Source organism: Manis javanica, chromosome 2, assembly GCF_040802235.1.
Source record: "Manis javanica isolate MJ-LG chromosome 2, MJ_LKY, whole genome shotgun sequence".
Lineage (NCBI taxonomy): Eukaryota > Metazoa > Chordata > Mammalia > Pholidota > Manidae > Manis > Manis javanica.
This window is the reverse complement of record NC_133157.1, coordinates 200,552,067-200,576,959: the sequence shown is the minus strand read 5'-3', so window position 1 is coordinate 200,576,959 and position 24,893 is coordinate 200,552,067. Positions and strand designations below refer to the sequence as shown.

Here is a 24,893-nt window from a genome sequence, read left to right as displayed (position 1 = left end):
AAAATAGTTCAACCATTGTGGAAAGAAGTATGGAGGTTCCTCAAAAAACTCAAAATAGAAATACAATTTGACTCAAGAATTCCACTCCTAGGAATTTATCCTAAGAAAACAGGATCACAGTTTCAAAAAGACATATGCTCCCCTATGTTTATCACAGCACTATTTACAATAGCCAAGATATGGAAACAACCTAAGTGTCCATCAACAGATGTATGGATAAAGAAGATGTGGCACATACACACAATGGATTATTATTCGGCCATAAGAAAAAACAAATCCTACCATTTGCAACAACATGGATGGAGCTAGAGGATATTGTGCTCAGTGAAATAAGCCAGGCGGAGAAAGACAAGTACCAAATGATTTCACTCACTGGTGGAGTCTAAGAACAAAGAAAAACTTAAGGAACAAAACAGCAGCAGCCTCACAGAACCCAAGAATGGACTAACAGTTGCCAAAGGGAAAGGAACTGGGGAGAGTGGGCGGGAAGGGAGGGAGAAGGAATAAGGGGCATTACAATTAGCACACATAGTGTAGCAGGGGGTGGGGGCACAGGGAAGTAAGTATAGCACAGAGAAGACAAGTGACTCTATAGCATCTTACTATGCTGCTGGACAGTGACTGTAATGAGGTATGTGGTGGGATTTGATAATAGAGGGAATGTAGTAACCACAATATTGCTCATGTGAAACCTGAGCATAGGATTGTATATCAATGATATCTTAATAAAAAAATTATACTAATTAAAAATAAATAAAAAAAGAATCTCCCCAGTAATGAGTATAGAACCCTACTCTCCAGTCCCAGGGCAAACCCTATGCCCTATTCATATTCACATTCCATATTCATCTCCTGTATCCACACATTTGCTCTTGGGAGTCTTAGTTCTGTTTCCCTTCATCTCTCCAAATTCTAGCCATACTAGTAAGATGCAGTGGGAACCCTTTCACTTTACAGAGGACTCATTACTGGAGTCTAAGAGATACCTCCCTCCCCTGAGGTTCAATCCTTGATTGTTCTTACTCTTACCTTTAGCTTTGTCTCTCAAATTAGTTCAGGTATGGCCAGTGGGCTTCAACTCATGTGCCAGTTCAGATTGGGTGTGACTGATTAGACCAAGATTACAAGGACACATAGAGTCTGTGAGAAGATTGCTGTCATGGATTAGCAGCACCTTTCATAGGTATGGCAGTGAATAATGCAACATTTAGGCTTAGTCTGTAAGTATCTAGAGAATAAGAATCTCTTCCTTTGGATATTATATCCCTTGCATGCCTGGTGTGGTTCTGCCCTTGTTGATTGATATCCAAAAAGGTGCCATAACACATCAAGAGTAAGTTCTAATAAGTCTGGAGAACAGTATCTTGTTTTTACCTAGAGACAACATTTCCTTTAAAAGTAAAGTGCCAGAGAAGAAGGACTATGTACTTTTCTCCATGAGTCCTAGCCAAATACCAAGACAAATGAAATTCCACATGCAACCTTACTTAGAACCAGATTTTGTGATATGCCTATGCTCATTGGAATTTTTATTGTTTGTCTATTTAATCCTTGAGAGCTGTTGTCCAGGTCATTGTACCTAATGCCTAATTTGGACTTAAATGGTATGCTTAAAGGAAAAAGAGAAAAAATTTAAAAATATGTTTGGCTGATGTAAAAATAAAATGAAAATATTGCAGGATACTACAGCTAATGAAAACAGCCTGCAGGATAAAAATAGTCATATTTGCTTTGAAAACCTGTACCTCTTCCCTGATTTTCTAGAATGAAATGGGTGGTGTCAACTGAAACATCCACATCCATTCCTGTCCAGTTTCAGCAAATTCCAATAACATTTGAGGTTCATTCTCATTTCATAAAGAACAAAAACACCACTTACTGCTGGGGTTAATTGGAATTTCGACTTCAACAACTTCTGTAAGCTTAGAGCAAAATATGTTTGAAAAGCAAGAGAAATAAATTGCAGGAGACTGACAGGTTGGGCTTACACCGAAGTTCCCCTTCCCCTGGATCAAAAATTCTTTGGACCACAGAAGAAATAGGCAGCTACTGGAGTCCAGCTTTCAACCTGCCCAGCAGTCAACCTGCACTAGCATATACAGGAGAGCTCAAAGCAAGAAGTGGCTTTGGACCTCATGTCCTTAGGGAAAGAGGAAGAAGCATGGAGTTAGAAGACCTGAGTTCAAGTTTTTCCCGGATGTTTGCCTTGAATATGTGACATCGCCACTCCAAACATTGATTTCCTCTCTGAAAAAAGGAAATAATCATTTTTACATACATCATAGGGTAGTGAAGGTCAGGTAAGAAAAGGGAAATGAAAGTAGCCATTGAGCTGTAACCAAGGCAAATTAAGCTATTATCATCCAGTGTCACTCAGCTCCAGTTGCTTTACCCCTCCTTCAAATAAGTCACCTTAAAACAGAGCAATAAAGTCTTCCTTCAGTGGTACTGCCCCCACTTTTCTCAAAAACATCTGAAGGAAACAAATCCTGTTGTAACAGTGGCTTTCTATACCTTTATGGTGGGAGAGGAGACAGTTTGAAATGACGCTCGTGAGAACTGTCACCTTTAATGTAGGAAAAAAATGGATGCTGAGCAAATTTTAGGGGAACTAGAGAAGATATGGGATTAGAGGTTGGGGAAGGACCTTTAACCATCCCTGGAATCATACTGAGTAAGGTCTACTGAGTCATCTTGAGGGAGATGACATCTAAGGCTACTCAGCACCCTCCCAGCTTGTCTGAGGATCTGATTCAGAAACCCTCTCCATACAAGGCAGCTTTCTAAGGTCTTACAGATGTACCTTGGCATCTACAGAGATAACTGGCGTGTAGATCACATATCCTCTTTTCTTTCTGGTCTGGAGATTATTACTTCATGCCAGATGTCAGCAATCTATTCCTAGATATGCCTAGTATCTATTGGGAGACATCCATTCATTTACCTAATATTTATTGCATACCTATCACACAGTGGGTTCTGTGCTAGGAATTGACAATAAAATGGTGAGCAGAAGGAGTCCCTACCTCACAAGCACTTTCATCCATAGACCTATGGCCACTGTACATAGGAAAACCCCTGAAGGAAGGGGGCCACCCCTTTAGATGTGGATGATATCACATTTTGCAAGAGCACTGCCTTCCGAGTCTCCATGGAATCTCAGTTCTCTCTCTTACTAGTTCACCATGTGATCTTTCTTGTTCTCCGTTTCCTAATCTGTTAAAGAAGAGGCTAAAGTGAGTTCTCTTAGGACCATTTCATTTCTTGAATAACCTAATTCCTTGGCCTTAGAAAAATCTGTGCTTTGGCTTCCATATTTGTTAAAGAGAAATCATGATACTTGCCCCACTCCCACCACCACTATCTGTTTCTGAAATTGTACTTAGATCATGTGTGAATATTAGTTTTAACCATGTAAGGGGTCCATGTAAACATAAGGTGCTGCTAGGACTGTGATTAGGATGTTGTCATTAACATAGGACAAAGGAGGACACCTTGCAATTTCTGCTTGGAGACCCTTCTGCCAGTGAAATTGAAAACATGGAGATACCTGCCTCTGTACAGGTGGCTGACACAGGCTGCAACTGTTAAGAGCTCTGATTTCTAGAGAACCTCTCTGACCCAAGTGCTGGGAGCACAGTACATGCATAGAATACAGTTAAGTCTCAATTGCCTAATGAGAAAATAACCTCCTGTCACCATTTATGTGTGTTCCCTAGAAGCTAGGCTCAAACCAGTTTCTTCTCATTTCTGAAGAATGCTTGTCTTTCCATTTTGCTGCTCCTTGGAACTTGCTTTTGGAAGCTGACCCACAAGTTTTTATTTCTCCTAAGCTTGAGAATCCATAGTCAGAGGCCCCCTCCCGGTCATTAAATGCCGCCAGCAGCATGCAGGCAGTGTGCCTGTGCAGGCTGTAATACAAAATGCAGCGATGACAATTTTGTCCTTGATTCTATCTCAAACTCAAGTTTATCCTGGCCCTTGTAGCCCAGAGTGCACCATGTGGCAAATTAGAGATGAGCTCTACATGCTTTGAATGACGGTGCTCCTCTCCAAGTTGCTTGGCTACCAAATGGTACTAGGGGAATTGCTTGCATTTGTTGTGACACCCTAACAACTGGACTAACATTTGTTTTGACTAAGAATTGTGTTATCATTTACACAGAGATTTGATTTTGGTATTGCTTGTTCAGCTAAAGAAAATGTTATGGCTATTGATTTTGTGGTTTATCTGGGCACTTGCAACAGAATACAGCCTACAAGCATTTACTGTGTTCCCCTCCCCCACCATCATCATTGCTAAAATGGCCAGGTCCCATGGGCAAGTGGAGAGTGCAAAGGTCAATCTGGGATCTCAGTAGTATCCTTTAAATGGGAATCATTGCAGACAAGAATTTGCCAAATTAAGTCATATGCATCCATGTGTTTGAATGTGTTGCTGTCTGTTCTCAAGTTGTCTGCTAACCAGCTCCCTCTTTGCTGAATGAATCCCACAGGGCCAATCGGTTCATCTACCCTTGGCTGCCCTAAAAAGAGACAAATCTCAGACGCACAGGGGACAAGATTGTACTGTGTAGAAATCAGAAAAATGCATCAAATGTGCATTCCCAGATTATTATGCTAAAATCGGCTTTTTACTTATTCCCTCTTACGTATATAAAGCACCAGCAATGCACCCAAAATGTCAAAACAAGAAAATAGTGGGAGACTTAACTGTTTCCATTCTGTACCTGCGAGCTGTAGTCTTTGCCACAGTTCAAAGCATAGTTCAAATAAGGATCAGAAATAGGTGATTAAAATCAGTTTTAAAAAGATACAGTGTTTGCGTACTTCTCATGTAGCCATTTCTAATCAATGTTAATCTCAAATATTAATGAGAAGATGATAATGTATAATTATTGCCTAATATTAAAATACACACAGGCCCACCCCAGTTTGATCTAGATTTCCATTCCAGTTACAAGCATAGAAAAGTGTTAGGATATTTTTCTTATCATGAGTATTCTATAAGTAATAAAAGGATATTGGTCTGATCACTAGAGGGTCTTAGAGATAATAAAACTAACACCAGCTTATTGTAATTTATATTTCAAAAGAAGATACTATGTTTGCATTCCAAAGAGGAAACAAATTGTCAGGGGTGAGCACTTTTAAGCTTTTTGATCACGTGGAATTCATCTTCATTCTTACATTGGAGGCTGAAGCAGCCCCAGACCCAGATGTGTAGTTGATTTTTGTTCAGTTTCAACTCTGTGGGGAAAATTACACAGAATTGTGTCATATTTTTCCTAAATGCCCAGATTATGTAAACACACCCATTTTATTTTAATAACAGAACTTGAGACACCCACTGGGAGATCACAGTAATCCCTTTTTTCCTCCAAATTTTCTCTGAATTCTCTAAATTTGGAGGCAAACCTTGCATGAAGAAAAGGACTTAGACCCTTTTATAACCCAGGTATGACAACAACTCAGGAATCACTTTGCAAATCCACATGGCTTCGTATAATGGAAACAATGCCCTTGAATTCCCTTCACTTTATACTGCCGTGTTGGTCTTGTTGATCATGTCTGAAGCCTTGAAATAGAAAACTTGCCTGGCTTGGTTTGCATTTGTGATCACTGACCTCTAAAGTACAGTGATCCAAACTCTCACCCCTTCTCAGATAGCTTGAAAACAAAGTGTCTTGCTTCCAACCTGGTTTTAAGCAGAAATGGTCATGTTCCACTGGTGCAGTAGCTAATGACCAATGAAAACACACCATGTGCCATCTTTATGGTTTGTTCTCTAAGCTTCCCTGATGCTGGAGCTCTCTTGGATCCGCTCTCATCTTTCAGGTTCAGCTAGAGAAAAGAGGGCATGTGGAAAGGTGGAAACAATGCCCTTCAGTTCCCTTGAGAGAAGAACTTCTCAGCCCTTTGCCCATGGTTAAGTTCCATAGTGTATAAAGCATAGAGATAAAATAAGATGAGCTTATCTGTGGCACTCTTGGGTCACCCATTGGACATGGCAAGGTCGCCTTCTATAACAATTTAGGCTTAGCCTCCAAGGCTGCTTGCATAAACAGATACATGTATTTTAAGAGATTCAGTATATGAAGTGACATCAGGAGATTTTATGGAAGACTTAATTCCCCTCAGAGGTTTAAAGAGTGTTAAATATGAGCTATGTGGTCAAAAGTAAGAATGACCAAAATAAAGACGATTTGACACTAGGATCCCAAAAATAGTTTGCTTTGAAAGCATTTGTTTATGTTATCACTGTTTATGTTTTCTCACAATCTGGACTCTCCCTGGGGCTGATAAATACCATGTTTGCTAACAGAATTAGTGCTAGCAATTAGCAGAGTTCTAACCAATGCTGGGTAAATAGCTTCACTGTTTGCTATGAAAATTACCAGTGAAAGACTAACCAGAGTTGTTTTTACCACCTCTGAAAAGAATCCCTCAGAGGGATTCTTTAGGGAAAGGCTGCATGATTCATGAAAGGGCATGGACTTTGGAATAAGACAGGCAAGAGTTTGATCCCAGTTCAGTAATTTAATAACCTCAAATGCGGTCTCAGATACTTCATCCATAAAACAAGATAATAGCTATCTCATAGAGTTATAAGCATTAAATATAGTATGTGAAAATAATATACATAGTGAAAGAAAAGCATTTTATTAGACTTAAATCCCTTTTTTTCATTGATCCCTAAAGGGTATCACCTGAGAGTAGAATTCTGCAAATTTTGCAGGAGACATACAAATCTAATATATTACTTTTCCCCCTTTGTCTCAGGTCTCCATAAACCTGTCAAAACTATATAATGAAATGATTACATCAGAACCAAAGCATGTCTTCCATTTCTAGTAAGTTAAATGACCAGATGTTTAAAGAAAACCCTCCCAGTTTGTACTTAAATGTGCTAGGATGATAGAAGAATAAATAGATATAGAGATTAGATTTAGAGATATGGGAAATAAAGGAGAACAGTTAAAAGTCAAGAAACATCCAGAAAGCTCTACTTCACAGGGGTAAGCAAATCCTAGAGCAGGAATTTTGTGATCTAGGTTTTGGAGTTATACCCAAAGTGAGAAAGAGATGGACAAGAGTTAAAGTCTGGACCCTGAGTGAGATAGGAGGTGGAATCAGATGTTCGTCACAAAAAAACCCAAAAAGCCAGGATCCCAAAGGGTGACATCCTCAGTATGTGAATTAGGAAACACACACACACACATACACAAAAGACTTGCTTTTCATGCCTCCAAGGGATGGACTTTACATGTAGTCTGTAAGTTCTAAGTATGTAGAGGAAAACCTGCAAAGAGAGAGAAAAACTTCAAAAAGAATCTTCAAGAAGTCAATAAAGAAAAGTGGTAATAAACAAAATATAGAAAAAATGGAACAGACCACCAAATAAAGTTGTAGAAGTGAATCCCGAAACTCCAGTAACCAAGATTAATGCATTTGTAGCATGCTTCCCTATTAAAACACAGAGATTTGTCAAAATAGAGTAAAATATATACACATACACACCATCCAATTCCAGCTATATGTTGTTTATAAGAGAAACAGAATGGTTGTGAGTAAAGGTTAAACAAAGTATTCCAGGCAAACATTAACCTAAAGAAAACCTTCATTAATATAATAGTAATAATAGCAAACAAAAATAGAATTAAAGGCAAAAATGATATGCTAGAAATAAAGAGGTATGCTGAATTTTCTTAAGAGTTAACATTCCTCAGGAAACTAATAATTTGAATTTGCATGTAATGAATGGTATAGCTTCAAATATCAAAAATAAATTACAACTCAATAGTAGGAAATTTTTACTTATGGTTTTCAATAGAACATAGAAAATCAGAACCACACATGAATAAGCTAGACCTCAGGACATACGTAGAACACTCTTCCAAAAATTGGAGAGGAGAAAGTCCTTTGAGGGAAACACAGGAAATTTATAAAAGTTAATCATGTTCTAAGGCATAAAGCAAGTCTCAACAAATGTTAAAGAATCCATCTTATCATACAAACTGTAAACAGTTATAAAAAACACACACATTTGGACACTTAAAATTCTACTTTTAAATATCCTAAGGGTCAAAGAACAAATCTTGATGGAAGCTATGGAAATTAAATCATAATATAAGTACTACCTAACAATATATGTTAGGTGAAGCTGAAGTAATACTTAAAGAGAAATTTAGAGCCTTTGAATGCTTATATTAGAAAAAAATATATAGTGAGCCAATCATCTACTAAAAAATTTAGAAAAAGATCACAGAGTAAACCCAGAAACAATGTAGAAAAATTAAGATAACAAAAACTAATGAAATAAAAACAAAAATGGAGAGCACCAGTATCAAAAGTCCATTTTTTGGAAAGAATCATGAATTAACAAGGTTGATCACAAAAAAATGAAATTGCACAAATAAACATCAGAAATGAAGAAAGGGGTCTGTAATTACAAGTATACAAGAAATTAATCAGATAATAAAGCAAAAGTATAAATTAAGCAGTACAAAGTTGAAATTTGGGTAAAATGTGCATTCTAAAAATACATACAAATTATCAAAACTAATTTGAGAAAAAATACAAAATCTGAATGGTCTATAACCATGAAATAAATGAAATCATAATTAAATGTTTTCCTTGTGGAAAGTCCCAGACAAGAAGGTCTTGCATATGAGTTATGCCAAATATTCAGTTCCAAAATACACAAACTCTTTTAGAAAATAGGAAAAGAGGGAATATTTTTCTACAAGACCAATATTAACCTTGACTCCAAAACTTGACAGAGACAGTTTAAGAAAATAAAAATACCATTCAAATATCTGGAACATTAACAAGTAAAAAAAAAACATTAGCAAACCAAATTAAGCAATGGATTTTGAAATGTTATAAATTTGGGTTTATCCCTGGAAGTTCATTATTAGACAATTATTTGATGTAATTCATCATATCAACTGGTTACAGGAGGAAGCCATCTGTCATCTCAATACATACCAAAAAAAAATCATTCAATAAAATTCTAACAACCATAAAAAAATTTTAGCAAGCTAGGAATAGAATGGAAACCTGATAAGTATATTTACAAAAAACTTTTGGCTGGCATCATATTCAGTGGTGAAATATTTTTTAAAGCCCCTTTAAAATCAAAAACACAATGAGGATGCGAGCTCACCTCTTCTCTTCAATATAATTTGGAAGTTCTAGTCTGGAGAAACATGGCCTAGAGAATAACTTGTATACCAGGAAACATGTACCAGAATGTTCATAGCAGCTTTGATTTTTAAGAAAACTAGGAATGATCCAATTCTCCTGTGACTTAGAATGGATAAATTAGTTGCAGCATCTTCATGTAATGAGCCCCTAAACAGCAGGATAACAAATGAACCTTGTTTGTGTGTCTACATGGATGAATAATGTTGAACAAAAGAGCTTATCACAACAGAATGCATATATAGTATCATTCCATGTATATGAAGTTTATATCATAAGCAGGCAAATCTTAATATTTTTTAATATAATATATATGTGAACTGTAAAGAAAAATAAGGAAATGATTAACACAAAATTCAGCATCTGGTTACGTCTGTGGGGAGCTCAAAGGAAGGGATCAGAGAAGGGCTTGTGTACAGTTTTCTAGATCATAAGCTCGTAATAGATATACAGGTGTTTTTAGTAGTAGTAGTAGTTAGACTCTACATTTTGTATTTATAATATTCATTGTATATAAAGCAAAACAAACAAATCATTATGCATGTGGATGGACTATGCATTCTTCCTTGACATATCATCCATGATAAAAGAGTTACTAGTGTTGTGTGCAAGAAAGCTCACAGAGTAATCATTTATTTTCCTTTGTGCTTATTTTGTCCATGGCCAAATTATTTTTTTTCCTTCATTCTTCTAAATCTACACTTTCACTTCTTATAACCAATGGTATGTGTCATGCAGCGCTGATAACCACATGCTCACTCAGTCATTTGCAAATTAATTTACCTGAACTTCTCTGAGGTATTTCTTTGTCTCCAAAGAAGAAATTGTTAATACCTGCCTCACACCGTGGGGGTGAGAATTAAACAAAATGATACCAGCCTAGAATTTAAAAAGTACTGCATAAATGTTAACTATTATTGATCGTTATGAAATGAAATAGCTTATGTGTGCATTCCATTCAAGGAAAATGTTGGGCACAAAGTAGGCACTGCATATAGCCACTCTTACTGTCATGGATTCAGGCTGTATTCCATTCCCTTTAATTATGACCTCCTGGAGATAGATGTCCTTACTTCAGGACTGTACCCATTTCCATGATGCTCAGCCCGATTTTCATAGGACATATTCCCTGACGCAGGTTCTCCATTTTCCTACCTGTGTATCTGCGTTGTTCATTATAATTCCTTGTTTTGCCTTTGGGTGGAGAGGCATGTGATGGAGTCCTGAACACTCACTGGATTCCTTTAAGGCCATGTATTGGCATCTGTTTCACAATTATCATACCCTAGTTTTGTCCAAGTTCATCACAGGGACATGGAAGAGGGCTCCACTCTCTTGTCTCTTTTAACTCTGAGCTATGCCATCCTTGCCTCTCAGGCTGATTAGTTAACCATCTACTTTGTCCAGTCATCACAGACCCTTTCCCTAAAATAAAATTCAGTGAGGTAACATACATAAGCTGCTACTATCCGGGTGACATATGAGATTCTTAAAAATTACTTTGGTTCCACTCCCTCTCTTACCTTGCATTCTAGCAGTCAGAAATCCACCAGTGAATCATGGCTCCCCAGTCTGATAATAAGACATGTGATAACTTTTCCCCCACTCCATTTGGCTTAAACTTGAAACTCCTGTGGCCTCCACCTATGCAATAATTATATTCAGCTGAAGCAATTACCCCTTGGCTTGCTCATGATATGAATATTTTCTCTCTCTCTCTCCTTGTTCTCTGTTTTTGCTATGTCCTTTCTCTCTGTAATCCAGGATCTACGTCAGTGTTGTTGTCTTGGGGGTTATAAGATTAAGTGTATGATCCAGAGAATGGTCAAGGAGGTGCAAAGGAGACTGCCAGGAAAGACTGTCTTATATCCATGTCATTAATTTTCCTTATAATGGCCAGGCTCCAGAAAGTACTACACTTCAGCATACAGCATTTTCTGTGGCTCCCTAACCTTCCCTGAAAAAGGCCAAATGAAAATGAGGAATGTTTCCATTCAGTGTACTGTGTGTACAGTGCAAAAATGTGCTCCAAATAAACATTCAGAAAAGAAATATGATAACTCAAGACCATCGTACCCTCTGAGAATTCACAATCTGAATATGACAACCACATAGAGTGAGATAGGAGAAAAGAAAGTGGGTAATAATGATATTGCTGACACTAATGTCCGTTCAGGAAATGGAAATATATAGAAAGAGCTGTCAACTAGTTCTCAGGTATTGATCAAAGAAAAATAGACAAACATACAGAAGGAGAGGAAGTTCACTTTATTTTATAACATTCTCCTCCTGATTTTAGGTAGTTACCTCTGCCACCCCCAGGATGGTGGGGTATTTTGGCTAAAGTTATTTGCAATGTCCATAAATTCAAAGAACTTTATTGCTAAAGGAGGCATGAGAGAATAGTCATTGTGCAAAACTCCTCAAATGCATTTAGGGAGCAGAAAATACACAGGAATTCGTGAACAACCTAGTGATGTTGCCATTGTGGGAAATAATAACCGCTGCAAAAAACTAGGGAGTACATTCCCCTCCCCAACCACCCCTAAAGGCAATCAAATTCCAAAAAATATTTTTATTCTTCCAGCCATCCTAAGTGTCTGCTGACCCCAGTTGACCCATGGAATACCAGTTTGTGAGTCTTAACAACTCCCATTGCACAGATCAGAAATGCCTAGAGTGGTAGTGATTTATATACCCCAAATCATACAAACAGGGGCAGAGATGAATCTAAGATCCAGACCTGTTCATGCTGATGGACTCAACCTGAACCTATGAAAGAAGGTACGTGCAGGTGTTTTTATGCAAGCAATTTTTGCTAGCTGGAATAAATTAGATGAGAGGGGTATAGAAGTTCTGTAAATACTACCTAAATATTGGGGTCAATAAAAGAGGCCAAAAACTTAATTGAATAAAACTTCTTGCTTCCACCTCATTGCCCACATTGATCAGCTGTAATAGAGCGTGACAAGGCATTGATTGACTGAAGCAATTCTCAGGTATTTGGGACCGGGAAGTGGCCATCGACTATGAAGAAGGCAATGCTGTGCAGAAGCCTAAAATTAGGAAGGTGAAGTGAAAACTAGACTGAGGCATTAAGTGTTCTATATTTATATCAACATAGCAAATGACATATCTGAAGTAGAATGCGCCTCATTTTCTGCACCTGTAAATTACAGATAAGTGTATGTTGGTTATTGTCTTATAAATAGCTGTTGGCGAAATGCCTACTTAAAATACTTGCCTGGGCTTTCTGTAATATTGATTTCTAAAACACAAAAACAGTGAACACGGACTGCATATATAGTTTTACATTTGTTCCCTACCTAAAAAAGAACAAACAAACAAAAACAGGAAAACAACAGCAAAGAACATTGTTAAGGGCATGTATCTATCAAGACATAGAAGACAAAAGGGAAGATGCCAGTACACAAATTTCAGAAGCCTGAAAGCAGAGGACACATGGTAAATATTATCAGGCCAAGAGGTTAATATCTGGGCAATATAAAAAAGATCACTGTGAAGTTTGAGAAACATTCCAATCCCCATTCCTTATATTCAGGGGACTGCTGCAGCCCCATCCTGGCCAATGAGTGTTGCTTTATTCTAAAAAAGATAAACTAGCCTCTAGGAATGGGGTCCACCAGGCACAGTGGAGGTCAAGCGCCAGGAGAGGCTTTTCTGCAGGAAATGAAACTGATAGAGTACCTGGAGTGTGGACTGTCTTCAGAGGGTTTTTAGACAACTGGTGGAGAGTTTTGATTGGCAGTGATAAATATTTGGAGAACCTAATGAATTTTAAGAACAAGATAATTATTAGTTCCCAGGAAAACAGTAATCATGCAGGAAAGGAATTGTGATGTGGTCATTTCCTCCATGATCAGTATTGGTGACATTTAAATAGTATAAGACTTTGAGCACGGAATGTTGCTTTAATGAAAATCACTGTGTTCCATTGAAGAGGGGATAGGAAGGGGCAGGAGCAGAGAGAGGTAAATCCTCTGGGTTCAGAGAGGGAAATCAAATTTTACAAGTTTGGAACCCTTTTTTTTAAAGTAGCATTCTAAGTATATGATTTAGAGATATGGAGGTAAATGCCAAAATAATCTGTTGGAGGAGGGGGGGATTATGGAGAGGGAGGAGGGATCTTGTAGGACAGTTTCTGTAGCAGATCTTGAACAATTCAGTTCTTTAAAGTAAGGCCTGGATATGTTTGATTTAAAAAATCTATATGATTTCAATTTCAAACTGATCAATACAGTAAGATGGAAATATGCACTGAAAAGCCAAATTAGGGAGAGTGTCTCAGCAGCCAGAGGTAAGGAGGTACAGCGAGGCTTCTCCCCGTCTTTGCATTTCCTGGCGAAACCACCATGTCCACAGGCCGTGGAGGTGACACCTTCCTCTCCAGCTGATGAGATGCTGGACCTTAGCTTAGGAATAATAGGAACCAGAAGGCCTCAGCCCTCTCAGAACATCTCACTTTTAACTGCTTTTGTTTATCTTCTACTTTTGGTTCTCTTTCTTCAGGATCTTTTTGATCTTACAGATAATAAAAAATTACTTTCTGAGACTCATGGCATCATAAGGCTTGAAAAATTCCCTGGGGTTTGAAGAGACTACTTACCTACCTTGTTCGGAATAAATAGAATATATGCCTTTTACTTTAAAGACAGAGAGGGGGCGATCTCTGTTCACTTATTTTAGTATTTTACATCATCTGTCTGACAGTCCTGGGTATGGAGGTCTGTATTAAACTTTTTTAGTCATGAAGCTTTTAATCTCATTAAAGCTGTGGACCCACTCTTCAGAAAAATTCCTTTGTTTTTTACATACATTCAGATTTTACATACACGTTAGGAGAATCTCAGAGTCCCTGATGCCTATTCCTAGACCACTTAGGTGTCCATGAACCTGTTGTGATCTGATCCATATCGCTTGCTACAGTAACAGATTCTAAGTAAGTGTTGAGTTAAATGACTGAATGCCCCCGAAGAGAGGGATTCCAGTTGCAGCCGACTTACTGGGTGAATACAAGGACACACAATGTCGGCATTGTCTTATTTTATGTCTTTGATTTTCCTCTTGGAATACAAAGAATTGGTCTTAGAGCTCTTTCTCTCTTTGGCCTTTGACCTCTGCCCTTGTAGCCTCCTCCATCCATCTTAAAGCAGTACTGAAAGAATGCTTCCTACCTACACTCCTGAGTTTCTAACCTCAACTTGTAAAGTGTCCTCAGCAGTACATCTTGCCATTCTAAGATAAATAAATAAATAAATGCTTCATTATGCTCAATTTGTTCTACATGTTCAAGGCTGCCATATGGCTTCAATGGATGTCTAGTGAAAATGTATTTAATATCTCGTAAAACCTCCATAAGGATGTCAAATGTCCATAATTAAAGACAAATCCTCTTTGAGATATTGCTTTGCCAATTAGCCACCTGGCGCTGTCTGGCCAAGTCCTAATCCATTAGCCAGTTGTGGATGTTTTGAAGATGTACAAGTCCTAAGGAGAGCTGGGAATACTGAGCAAGTTTAGTAGTGATGATAACACTGGGATAACTGAATTCAGGATGTTCTCATTATGAAGATGCCTCATTGCAGTCCATTTCCACTCTCGTAGGTAATCACCATTGGAAGTAGTTGAGCAACATTACCGGAGCCCTTCCCTTTGAAGGATAATAAAACTTTCAGTAGCCATGTGAAGAGCAATATAGTACAGGTCATACGAAGGTACTTGAGGAATTAACCCTACTCAGCTGGTGGTCTTCACCTTCTACAAAGGACAGTTACGTCTCAGTTTACATCCTCACCTCTCCTTGCGATCCTGCCAGGGCTTTGCCCTGGCATTTCAGCATCATTCCCTTCTCCATCAATTCAGCCAACCAGAAAAGAACAGCTACAGGGAAAGGAAATTTTGGGGTGCGTCAGAAGCCCTCTAGGGACATGTGTAAAATGATGCTGATGCCCATGTCACGGTCCCAGAAATTTGAGTGCTCACTCTAGAACACTTACTTCATTTTCTTCCCTTTCTGGCCTTCCGTTCACCTATTTCACCCTTGTACATAGGGCAACAATCTTATTTTCACTCTACTGGTTATCTTAACCAGCTTTAGAGAACAACCAGCTATGAGTATCCAGAAGCCTTTGTGGTAAGTCACCAGGACTTGGAGAATGTTTTCTATAAAAAAAAAAAAAATGTCATCTTCCCTTTTTGGCTTTAAAAACCAAAAGATTACTCCAATATGTGATTATTTATATCATTACATTGAAGTATGAGGACACATTTTAGGGTGGAAAACTTTTTAAAAGATGGGCAGAAGTCCAGGATTTGAACATATCCTATAGCGGAACTTGGGAGGGACAGGAGCAGGAGGATGACGTGTCAGTGTTGATATTCCAAAAACACCTCAAAGGGTAGCAAAGGCTCCCATAGCACAAAAGCTGTGAGAGTGGTTACCCAACAGTCATTTGTTTAAGGATAGAGAACCAACTAGAAGATTGTGTTGGTTTTTGCAGGCGGTCTTAAGAAGCAGAGTAAGAAAATTGGACTTGGGCAGAAAATAAAACTGAAACATGTTAAGAAACAACAGAATATACACTATTTCAGTCGCACTGGAATATGGCTTTAGCTTTCACAAAGTAAAGGAAGTCTCAAATTACATGATTAAAACCATCATCTTCCTGTGGTTTCAGAGAACAGTGGTGGGTGCATCTGCACTTTGTGCAAGCCTCTTAAGGACTGTTTATGCATTTACTGTCAGCGCCTTGACTGAGCACCATCTCTATTCCTGTCTCCCTGCCTCACCGGCACCACCACTGCTCTCCACTTCACTGGTGCTGCCTCAGAGCAGGACTGATTACTCAGCATCTCTTAAGCCATCACATAGAAAATTCTTGACTGGTATGTTCACACGTGCTCCTTTTTATCTTTACTGGGATCTTTCTCCTGTAGTTGCTCTGCCTTTATCATTGAAGTCTTAACTTCATAGAAGTTACCATAAATGTTTTTTTTTCCATCTTTTGATGGCATTTAGGGCAATATTGAAAACAAAAAGCCAGCACTCAAACATGTGGATTGACTCACTAACAAATTTTTTTCGGACGTACATGTCTCTGGGTCTTGGAACAGAATTCTGTTACTTAATTTCAGTTAAATGTGTGTCTGAGAAGTTTCACATTTCCCAAGCAGTGCCAGTTCCCTAAAAGCATCCAATTTTTCCTGTCCTGTTTTGTGCTGCCCCCTCATTTGACAGCGTAAGTGTCATCTTTCCACATCCTCTGCCATTATTTTTATGCATCCACACCTAAGAATTAAAATGAGCATTTATTGACCACTTCCCTTCTGCAAGATTCTGTGCCTAACATCTTACAGTTTTTTCTTCCCCACACCAACTATAAGAAGTAGGCATATTTTACAGGGAAACAAAGAAAAAGCTGTTATCAAGACTAATTTAAAATTCCAAGAAAAATAAGTAAAGATGGAGTAATAAATGAAACAAGAGTGCCGGACACTGATGGTTTTGAAGCTAGGTAGCATGTGACATGGGTACATAGTATTCTCTCTAGTTTTGTGTACATTTGGAAATATTCATAAAGCAAAATGTTGAGAAGTATAAATGTAAGACTAAATTTAAAACTTGGGAGAAATAACATCTCTTCTTTATCTAATCTTTTATTAAGATTATTTGGGTGCCTCCCCTGGTATAGAAAATAATTATAATACCTGAACTCTAGGCTAGAAGCCCATTGAAACCCTGGGTAGTTTGTTTCTAAGCATTATTATCTACCCAGACCTGAAAGTCTTCAAATTTCCTTTAGCTTTCCTACTGAGTAGTCCATGGAAGGCTGTTTTGTACCCCTGGAAGACATACAGGGATGACATTTCAAATGCCATGACGTAATCTGTTCAGTTGTGGTAACGCATACGTTTCCCAGTAACTTCTCTCCTGTAAGCTGCTGCTTTTCCATGTTGTCTGTGCAGCCACCTCATTTTCTTGTTGTTAAGTGAAGAATTGTTCGCCTCTATTTAGACTTCAGACCTGCATCTGCTTTATGCTGTTCCATCTGTTCTGCATTGTATTTTCTTTGTAATATCTTAGGGCTGGGTGACATTTAAAGAGACAGACAAGTTCGCACAGACCTTGAGCTTTCTCTCTTGGTGGGGAAGTTTCTTAGACTGTTAACCGAAATATGAATGGTGGTTCATTACCAGATAGAAAACACTTTACCTTTACCTTGGAAACTTTGTGACATGGCCTTTTTTTTTTTTCTAATTCTGCCTTTCTCTCTCTCTAATGTTTTTTCTCTTTACCTTTTTCCTTGGTGTCATCACAAACCCGCACTCTGAACTAAGTGACTTGGTCTCCCCAAGCAGACTGAAAATTAAACACTTCCACGCTGAAAGAATTAGTATATAATGGATTGAAAATTCCCAAGTCCCTGGGTGTCTATCTGTCTGTCTTTGACCCTCGGGGTGAGTGGCTATTGATCAGAGAAGAGCAGATTCCACCCTGTGGTTTCTGTGTCAGCATACTTGGATTTAAATCCCACCTCTGCAAGTAGCCTCCCACGGGCTCAGCTTTGCCCTCTGTAGCATGCCAGGATAATACCTGCCCTGTAGTATTGTTGTAAATATGACCTTTGAAAAGCCCCCAGTATAGGACCTGCCACCTGTTTCAAAAACTTTGTGAATGGTCAGTAGCTATAATTGCTATTAACCCTACAAGTTACTGACAGTGTGGGAAAGCTCTAACGGCGGGTGATAATAGCTACAAAAAAATAATGTTTTCTTGGCTGCCAAATTAAGTTGAAACCAATTTTCACATTAACAGCAGGCATTTGCTAACTTAGGAAACACAACTACCAATGAGGTTCTAAAAGAAGGTCTTTGAGACTGATGCTCATTTAATGTGTCATGCTCACTTTGGGTGAAAACTTCTGTGGAAATGTGAGCAGCTCGTTGAATTTCTTTCCCCTTTCTTGTCTACTCAGCCGTCATTATGTCAATCTTCAGAGGTGGATATTTTCTGACCAGGAGGTGGTTAGGACAGACGTTTTGTGCTTTGATTTTGTTTCATGTTTGAGGTTAGTAATGAAGAATTCAGAATTGTTGGATGCTCCAGGGACAGTACAGACGTCGCCCTATTTCTGTTTTCCTTAAAGTTGAAAATAACAGCAACCATGCTAATAAGTGGTACTGTGTCTAGTCAAGTTCAAAAAAGCAATTCACTCCTTCTGAGGAAATCGAAGCCTTTGATGAGAGCAGCTTTTCTGGCAAAGGGAAAATTCTAAGACTGGCAGTAAAATTCTTTTTGCAACATCTGTATTTATTCATTTACATTTGTAGTGATTATCTATTGAGCATCTTCTTTGGGTCAGATAGATTGTTAGACACGGGGATACTAAAATGAGTAGGAGTATTGTAAAAGGAGAGAAATAGCTTAATTTTATTTTAGGAGACTTTTAAAAAGGGGCTAATTGCAAAATATTTGGACTGGGCTTAAATAATGTCACAAGGGATGGTGCCATACCCCAAGCATCATGACGGTGGGGAGACATTACCACCCCTTGGCCTAAATGAACAAGAGGGAAGAGTGAGTCCTGGACCCTGGAGAGATGCATCATCGTCAGGCGGTGAGCTACCGCCATCCAGGATGGCCTGCCAGGGAAGTAGCAGGTGAAGATAAACTCCCATAGCACTCCTCTCCTGCCTTCTACAGCTCCCGCTGGCGCTGCCCATTAGCAGATCCCCCCGGAAGCTGGAGGCAAAGGGAATCCCACCAGTGCAGTCTGCAGAGGTCAGCCTCCCAGAGCCTGGAGCAGAGTGGAGAAGGGGCTGGAGAGGGCAAAGGGAAGAATCCAACACTCCCTGGATGGGGCTCCTTCAAGATCTCCAGAGTAATGGGAGAAGCCTAACACAGAGAAACGTGACCCGGCAGTAATTAACATCATACTGGTATTTGCAACATAGAATGAGAGCCCGGATGGCAAAATTGGCAGCTCTGCTATTAGGGAACAGTTACTTTGGATCTCAAAGAATGAATATGAGTTTGCTGGGTCACAGGAGAAGGAGGGATGTCCTCAGGGGCAGAGGAAACGACAAGTATATACATCCCACAAATGTAAGATGTTGGGAGATCATCAGCCTAAGGACAGTATAAGGTATAGATGCACAGGGAAAGGATCTGGGATTTTGTGAGGCTTTGTTTGGATTATTGGGGAGCATTGTAGTCATCACCCCATGTTTAGTAAGCCAGTGTAAGCCACTTCCAACCCGCTTGTGTGTGTTCCGTGCACCACAGCTCTTTGGAAAATGAGTGAACAAATGATCAGAACTGCTGTATGTGAGCCTGAGTCCCACAGTTTCATTTTAACTGATTAAAATGAAATTTGGTATATATTAGCACCTGGCACGATTCTGACTCTCCCTTTTTGTTCTAGAATAAGTGGATGGAAAAAACAGCTTGGTTGTGGGGAGCCAGCATGAGATGAGGAGTCAGAACATCTCTTCATCACTAGGAACACTGTTTGGCCTTCTCAGCTCCTCAATTCTCAGCGCTCCTGTCCCTGCAGTGGAGATTGTGCTTACCCCCTCAGCTCTCTTCTAGATCACTGTGACTCTCGACTAAATCAGAGGTGCCTTGACAGGTGTGATGCCCTTGACAGATCAGATGCAGTGATGCCTCTTTCTCCTTCTCCTCAGTAGCAGCTGAGATGGGCCATATCAGTGAATTTTTTAAATAGTATTTCATTCCACTGAACTGTGTCTCTCACTCTCAGCACTCAGCACAGTTGGGGCCCGAGTACAACTCTGTGTGCGGGGCTACCCTGGGTACTGCAGGGTGCTCAGCGACAGCCCCGCTCTCCAACCATTAGATGCCAGTAGCATTCTTCCCCCAGTGTGATGACCAGAAATGTGTCCAGACCTAGCCAGTTGTCCCCTGGATGGCAACATCGGCCCTAGGGTAGAACAGTTGCATTAAACATTCTTTTTCGATTTTAACCATTCTAGATGGAAATCTTCCTAAAATATGTTGGTCACATCCCTGTCTGTTAAACATGGGCTCCTGAACTGATAACGCTAGAATACTGGCTGTAGTAATCATAACATCTTTAAGACATGTTAAAAGTATTTGCCTGCATCCCTGGCCTGCTCTGTTTTTGTAGACCTTGTGTCTTCATTTCATGCTTTTTATTTTCCCTCCCTCTCTCCCTGTGAGGCTGACAGCTGTCATTTTCCTGTAAGCATCAAAGTATACTAATTTGCTATTTCTAATCTGCTGAAGATTTAGAAGCTGTTAGCCAGCTTTCCTAGAACGCATCTAAAACAAGAATCCACAGTCTCTGATTTTGGGGGTACAGCAGCCTAGCAGGTGGGACTTGGTTTACTTGAGCCGTGCAGAGGGCTTCTCATCCTCAGTTCTCAGTTCTTCTCCTCTTAGGGACTCTGCCTGGTGAGTGTGGTGTCGTCATGGTGATTATAATATAACTGTATGGTATTAGCACATCGACTTTCCCATATCCTTGATTTAGGGTAAAATAAGAGAGGGATGAAATGTCTGATTATAGTTCAGACAGTCCTGCCAGTTGGGTACAAACATTTCAGAAAACAATTAGTCTTTTATTCTCTCACCACCCTCTCCTTCCTGTTTCCAGAAAGGAAATTATATGAGCGGGTAATATATTTCTTCTATCACCAGTGGGGCTGCACAGAATCTGGTATAATGTAAGCCAGTAAGATATTCCTTGATATTTTAAGTAAAATAAGCCTAATGTATTAGCACCTACCACAGTGACATGGTGCCAGGCACATAGTGGGCGCTCAAAAATGTTTGTGGTAGGAAACACGTGAATAGCTAACAAGAATATAACCTCACTTCCCAATTGTCAGTATGAAAAAAGACTCCTGTAAGGTGCGGCAAGCCAAAGATAAGGACTTCAAAAATTCAGATGGGAAAAGTGGTTTGGAATGAAAGCATAGGTTAATCTTTCACGTCACACATAGAGAACTGCAATAGCCCAGAGGGGGGAACATAAAATGACTCAACTGTCAACCCATTTCCTGTTCTGTTGCAGCTTCCTTTTAAGTCCTTAGATGGGGAATGGCCCTGCAGATACCAGCTTACGGGACAAATCCACCTCCTTTTATTTCCTCCCTTGCAAAGGTTTATGTCTTTCTTTGGACAGGAGGAAAGGTTAAGTCTCTCAGTGTCTGCCTAACACCAGTGGGTAGAATCTCAGTTATCTCTAACAGCTTGCTTGTCCAGGTTGCTAGGCTATTTCTGTCTGCTGTAACAAGGAATAATCCCTCACACCAGAATAAAGCAACCTGTAGGGGAACTCTTACCTGAATGGTGTGTAAGGTTAGAGGAAAGCATTTCTTTTAAAAATAGCTCGTACATAATACAAAGGAATCAGGTTCCCAATAGCCCTCTGAACACCTGGAGAAGAACGGCTTTGACTTGCTGTATTTTCTCAAGGTCATGACTGGTCTTAACAGTCCCCATGGGTGACAGCTTTCCAGATGGTGATTCTGGACCAGCTGAACCCTTGAGAAATGAGGCCAAGACTAACCAGTTTCCACCTGGGACTCTGAAACCTGAGACCACTCTGGTAGCAAGATCACCTCAGGGCTTGGCCCAGAATCCATACTTAGTCCTGAGTATCTCCTGGGCTGAATGAGCCCAGGGGTGCTGTGACTGGTCCCCACTTTTGACATCTGGTCTTTTGAGGGAGGAGTCCTATTAAAGAAATCAAGGCAATCGGACCTGGCCAGAGTCAAGAAAATAGCCAGTCCTCGAAATAAAAAGGAATTCTTGGAACATAGCAACAATCTATTTGTATTTTCAAAAAGTCAGCATTAGTCAGAAAAGATCTCTGTGTGTCTCTTGGGTTCTGCAGTCTCGACATTTCAGATAGGTCGCTGGTTAATTGGGCTGGGTTAATGGTTCTTTTTATCATGGTGACTTTTGACCATCTTTCTGGCAGAAGGTGCCTGATTAAATCATGGGCTGCTGTGGGTGAAGGATCCCGCTTCTCTGGCATTTAGGCTCCCAGAACAGAGCAGGAATTTCATGGAGCAACTTTGGAACATAGTGGGTACTTAGCTTTGTTTTGTCTCCATTTGTAGCAAAGAGCAGCAGCAGTCAGTGGTTCTGAATGCCTTTCCTAATGAGATGATTACACAGGATCTGCAGCAATTTCTTGAGGCCAGTGTGTCTGAGTATGAGCAGACAGGACAGCGGTGTGAGATGAGCTCAGCTCACACAGGACTCAGGACTAGTAATCTACTAGAAAATGGGGTGGGGGAAGCTTAGACAAAGGCAGGGGCCATGCAGTTGCTAAAACCTGGGTTGAATTCTGGAAATCTGCTCAAATCCAAGATACCCTAAAAGACTCAGTGGACACGGGGTCTGTGGCTGAAAAGCACATCTCTATGCAGGGATATTAAGGTATGGAGGTCTGCTGCTCATTTTGTAACTGTGTATTGAATTCTTACTAGGTGCTGGCCACTTTCATATATGTAATTTCAGAGAATTTTTATAAGTCTGCAGGATATGAATTATTACCTTTATTTTTAAAGATAGGAAAATGGAGGTTTCATTCCCATTAATCTTACATGCTTTGGACTGAAACTTGACCTATAGCAGGGCTTTATTTTATAAAGGCAGAACTAAAATTGGGAAACTGGTTTTCTAATTCTGTTTTATCCATTTTATACTAGAAAAAGTTCTTCTTATGCTTCATAGGTTAGATTAATTTTTGAGTTCTAGCCTGGGAAAATAAACACCAGAATAGTAGTTTCACTGAGGAAATATCTTCTTGTAGCAAATGTAAAAAGAGTTGCTAAAACGTAATCGATTTGAAACTTGTTGGCTATGTTTACACTAGCCATAAAGAGCAAGTTCTGTATATAATAAATAAATATATGTGTACATGCATATGTAGATTTTTATTTATTTATTTATTTATCCTGTATCTACTACTTCCAGAAAAATTCTGAAGAACAGATACTAAAATGTTGACAATAGCTAGCTCCTGAAGATAGGATGTAGAGTCACTTCATTTTATTTCATTGATTTATTTTTTTGCTCATCTAAATGTTTTTTTTCCTATAATAAGAATGGAACACAAATTATATTTCTTAAAGACAAAAAATAAAGGAGGAGGCAAACCCCTTTTAGATTCAGGTGCATTTGGTTTTCCCCCCTTCTGGAGCTCAGCCTGCCGTTTATCCTGGTTTCACCACAATGGTGCAGCTTAAGCTCTGAAGGTGACTCTGTGAGCTCATTCATTTAAAGTCTGTGCAGGTTTCAAGATTCCAAAAGCATCAGGTCAACAAAATTGAGGCCCATAATGATAATTGGATTGAGAGAATATTTGGGGGAATCAGTGGGGAAGAAATATGGGAAACCAAAGGGAAGGACTAGAAATGCCTGACCTATGGGCCCCTGGCCAGGAGGTGTGGGTCTAGGGGAGAGGAGGAGGAAGGACAGGGGGAGCTACCGAGAGCCTTGTGCATCACAGCCTGTGAAACCAATCAGGGAATCTCAGAGCAAGGGAGGGGCCGAGGAGGGTGCAAGAACGCAGGCCAAGGAGACCAAGGCAGGTCCCAAGAACAACTCGGCTGTTCAGTGGGCACTGATACGTTTGAAAGGCTCATCCTGTGGTGTGATCATGTAGGAAGCAGAGGGACGCTGGTGACTCATTTGTCATGGGAAAAAAAGGGGTGGGGGTTGTGTGGGAAGAAGGAGGGAGGCCCCCAGGACAGAGAGAATGGAAACAATTTTGATACGTGTTATTAATTATTGTCTCCAAAGAGCCTGGTGTGGCAAGAGGGATGATGACATAAGGGGTATTACTTAAATCCCTTCAACATAGCTCACTGTCTCTTTCCAAACAGTATGAATCATCATCTCTGGAACTTTCTTGCTTCCAACAAGGAGGCTGCAGCCCTGATAAAGGCTGTTGGGAAGATTGAGTGTTACATCACTGCCAGTTTTGCAACTGTTCTTCACCCTCCTGTCAACCACGGCCCAAAAGACCCCCGGGTGGAAACATTCACTGCAACCTAATACTTGACATATAGGGGATTGACTCTAGAATGATTTTTCAAAACTTAAGTTATAGTCTAAAATGAGTGGTTTCTGGCCACCGTTCCCACCAGCTTCCCCTACATCTTCCATCTTTCATCCACCACAGATGTGGCCAATGTTCACACAGATAGAATCTCTTTCACTTGCAGGAGATTATGGGTTAAGCATTATTACTGTTATGGTGCTGGTTGTCATTGTCATTTAAACTTCGCCTATTTCCAAACAGTATTTGGGACAATTTTCTTGGATATATTAGAACCTTTCAACAAGATTGAAATGTAAGAACTTTTTAGCAGAAGGAACAGTTATCAACTCTAAGCCCAAGTGTTATATTTCCCATTCTGGGAGCATTTTCTTCTTGTTGCATAGCAGGTACTGGATAAATATTTTAGAATGAAGAATAAGTGGGTTTTGATTTCACATAAAACACCTCTCCACACATTGGTCACATTATCTTTCTTCTCTGAGGCCTCACCAGGGTTAGTGGATAGGATAGCTGGTTAAGTCATTTTGTTCGTTCAAATAACTGAACACGTATACTAAGTGTTGGAGATTATGCAAGGCACGGAGAATGTAACACTACTAC

At 39.6% G+C, this 24,893-nt stretch overlaps 1 protein-coding gene across 8 annotated transcripts in view; it reads left to right on the top strand.

The window, feature by feature from the left end:
- The window catches only part of SAMD12 (sterile alpha motif domain containing 12), a 392,988-nt gene that overhangs the window by 317,044 nt on the left and 51,051 nt on the right, over positions 1-24,893 (top strand). Inside the window, exon 5 of one of the 8 annotated variants that reach the window (XM_073230000.1) lies at positions 19,653-23,158. The exons of the other annotated variants lie outside the window; for them this stretch is intronic. Within the exon in view, the coding sequence (XP_073086101.1) occupies positions 19,653-19,657 (5 nt within the window). The 3' untranslated portion in view covers positions 19,658-23,158. Of the gene's footprint in view, positions 1-19,652; positions 23,159-24,893 lie in introns of those variants that run through there. 8 annotated transcript variants of the gene reach the window in all.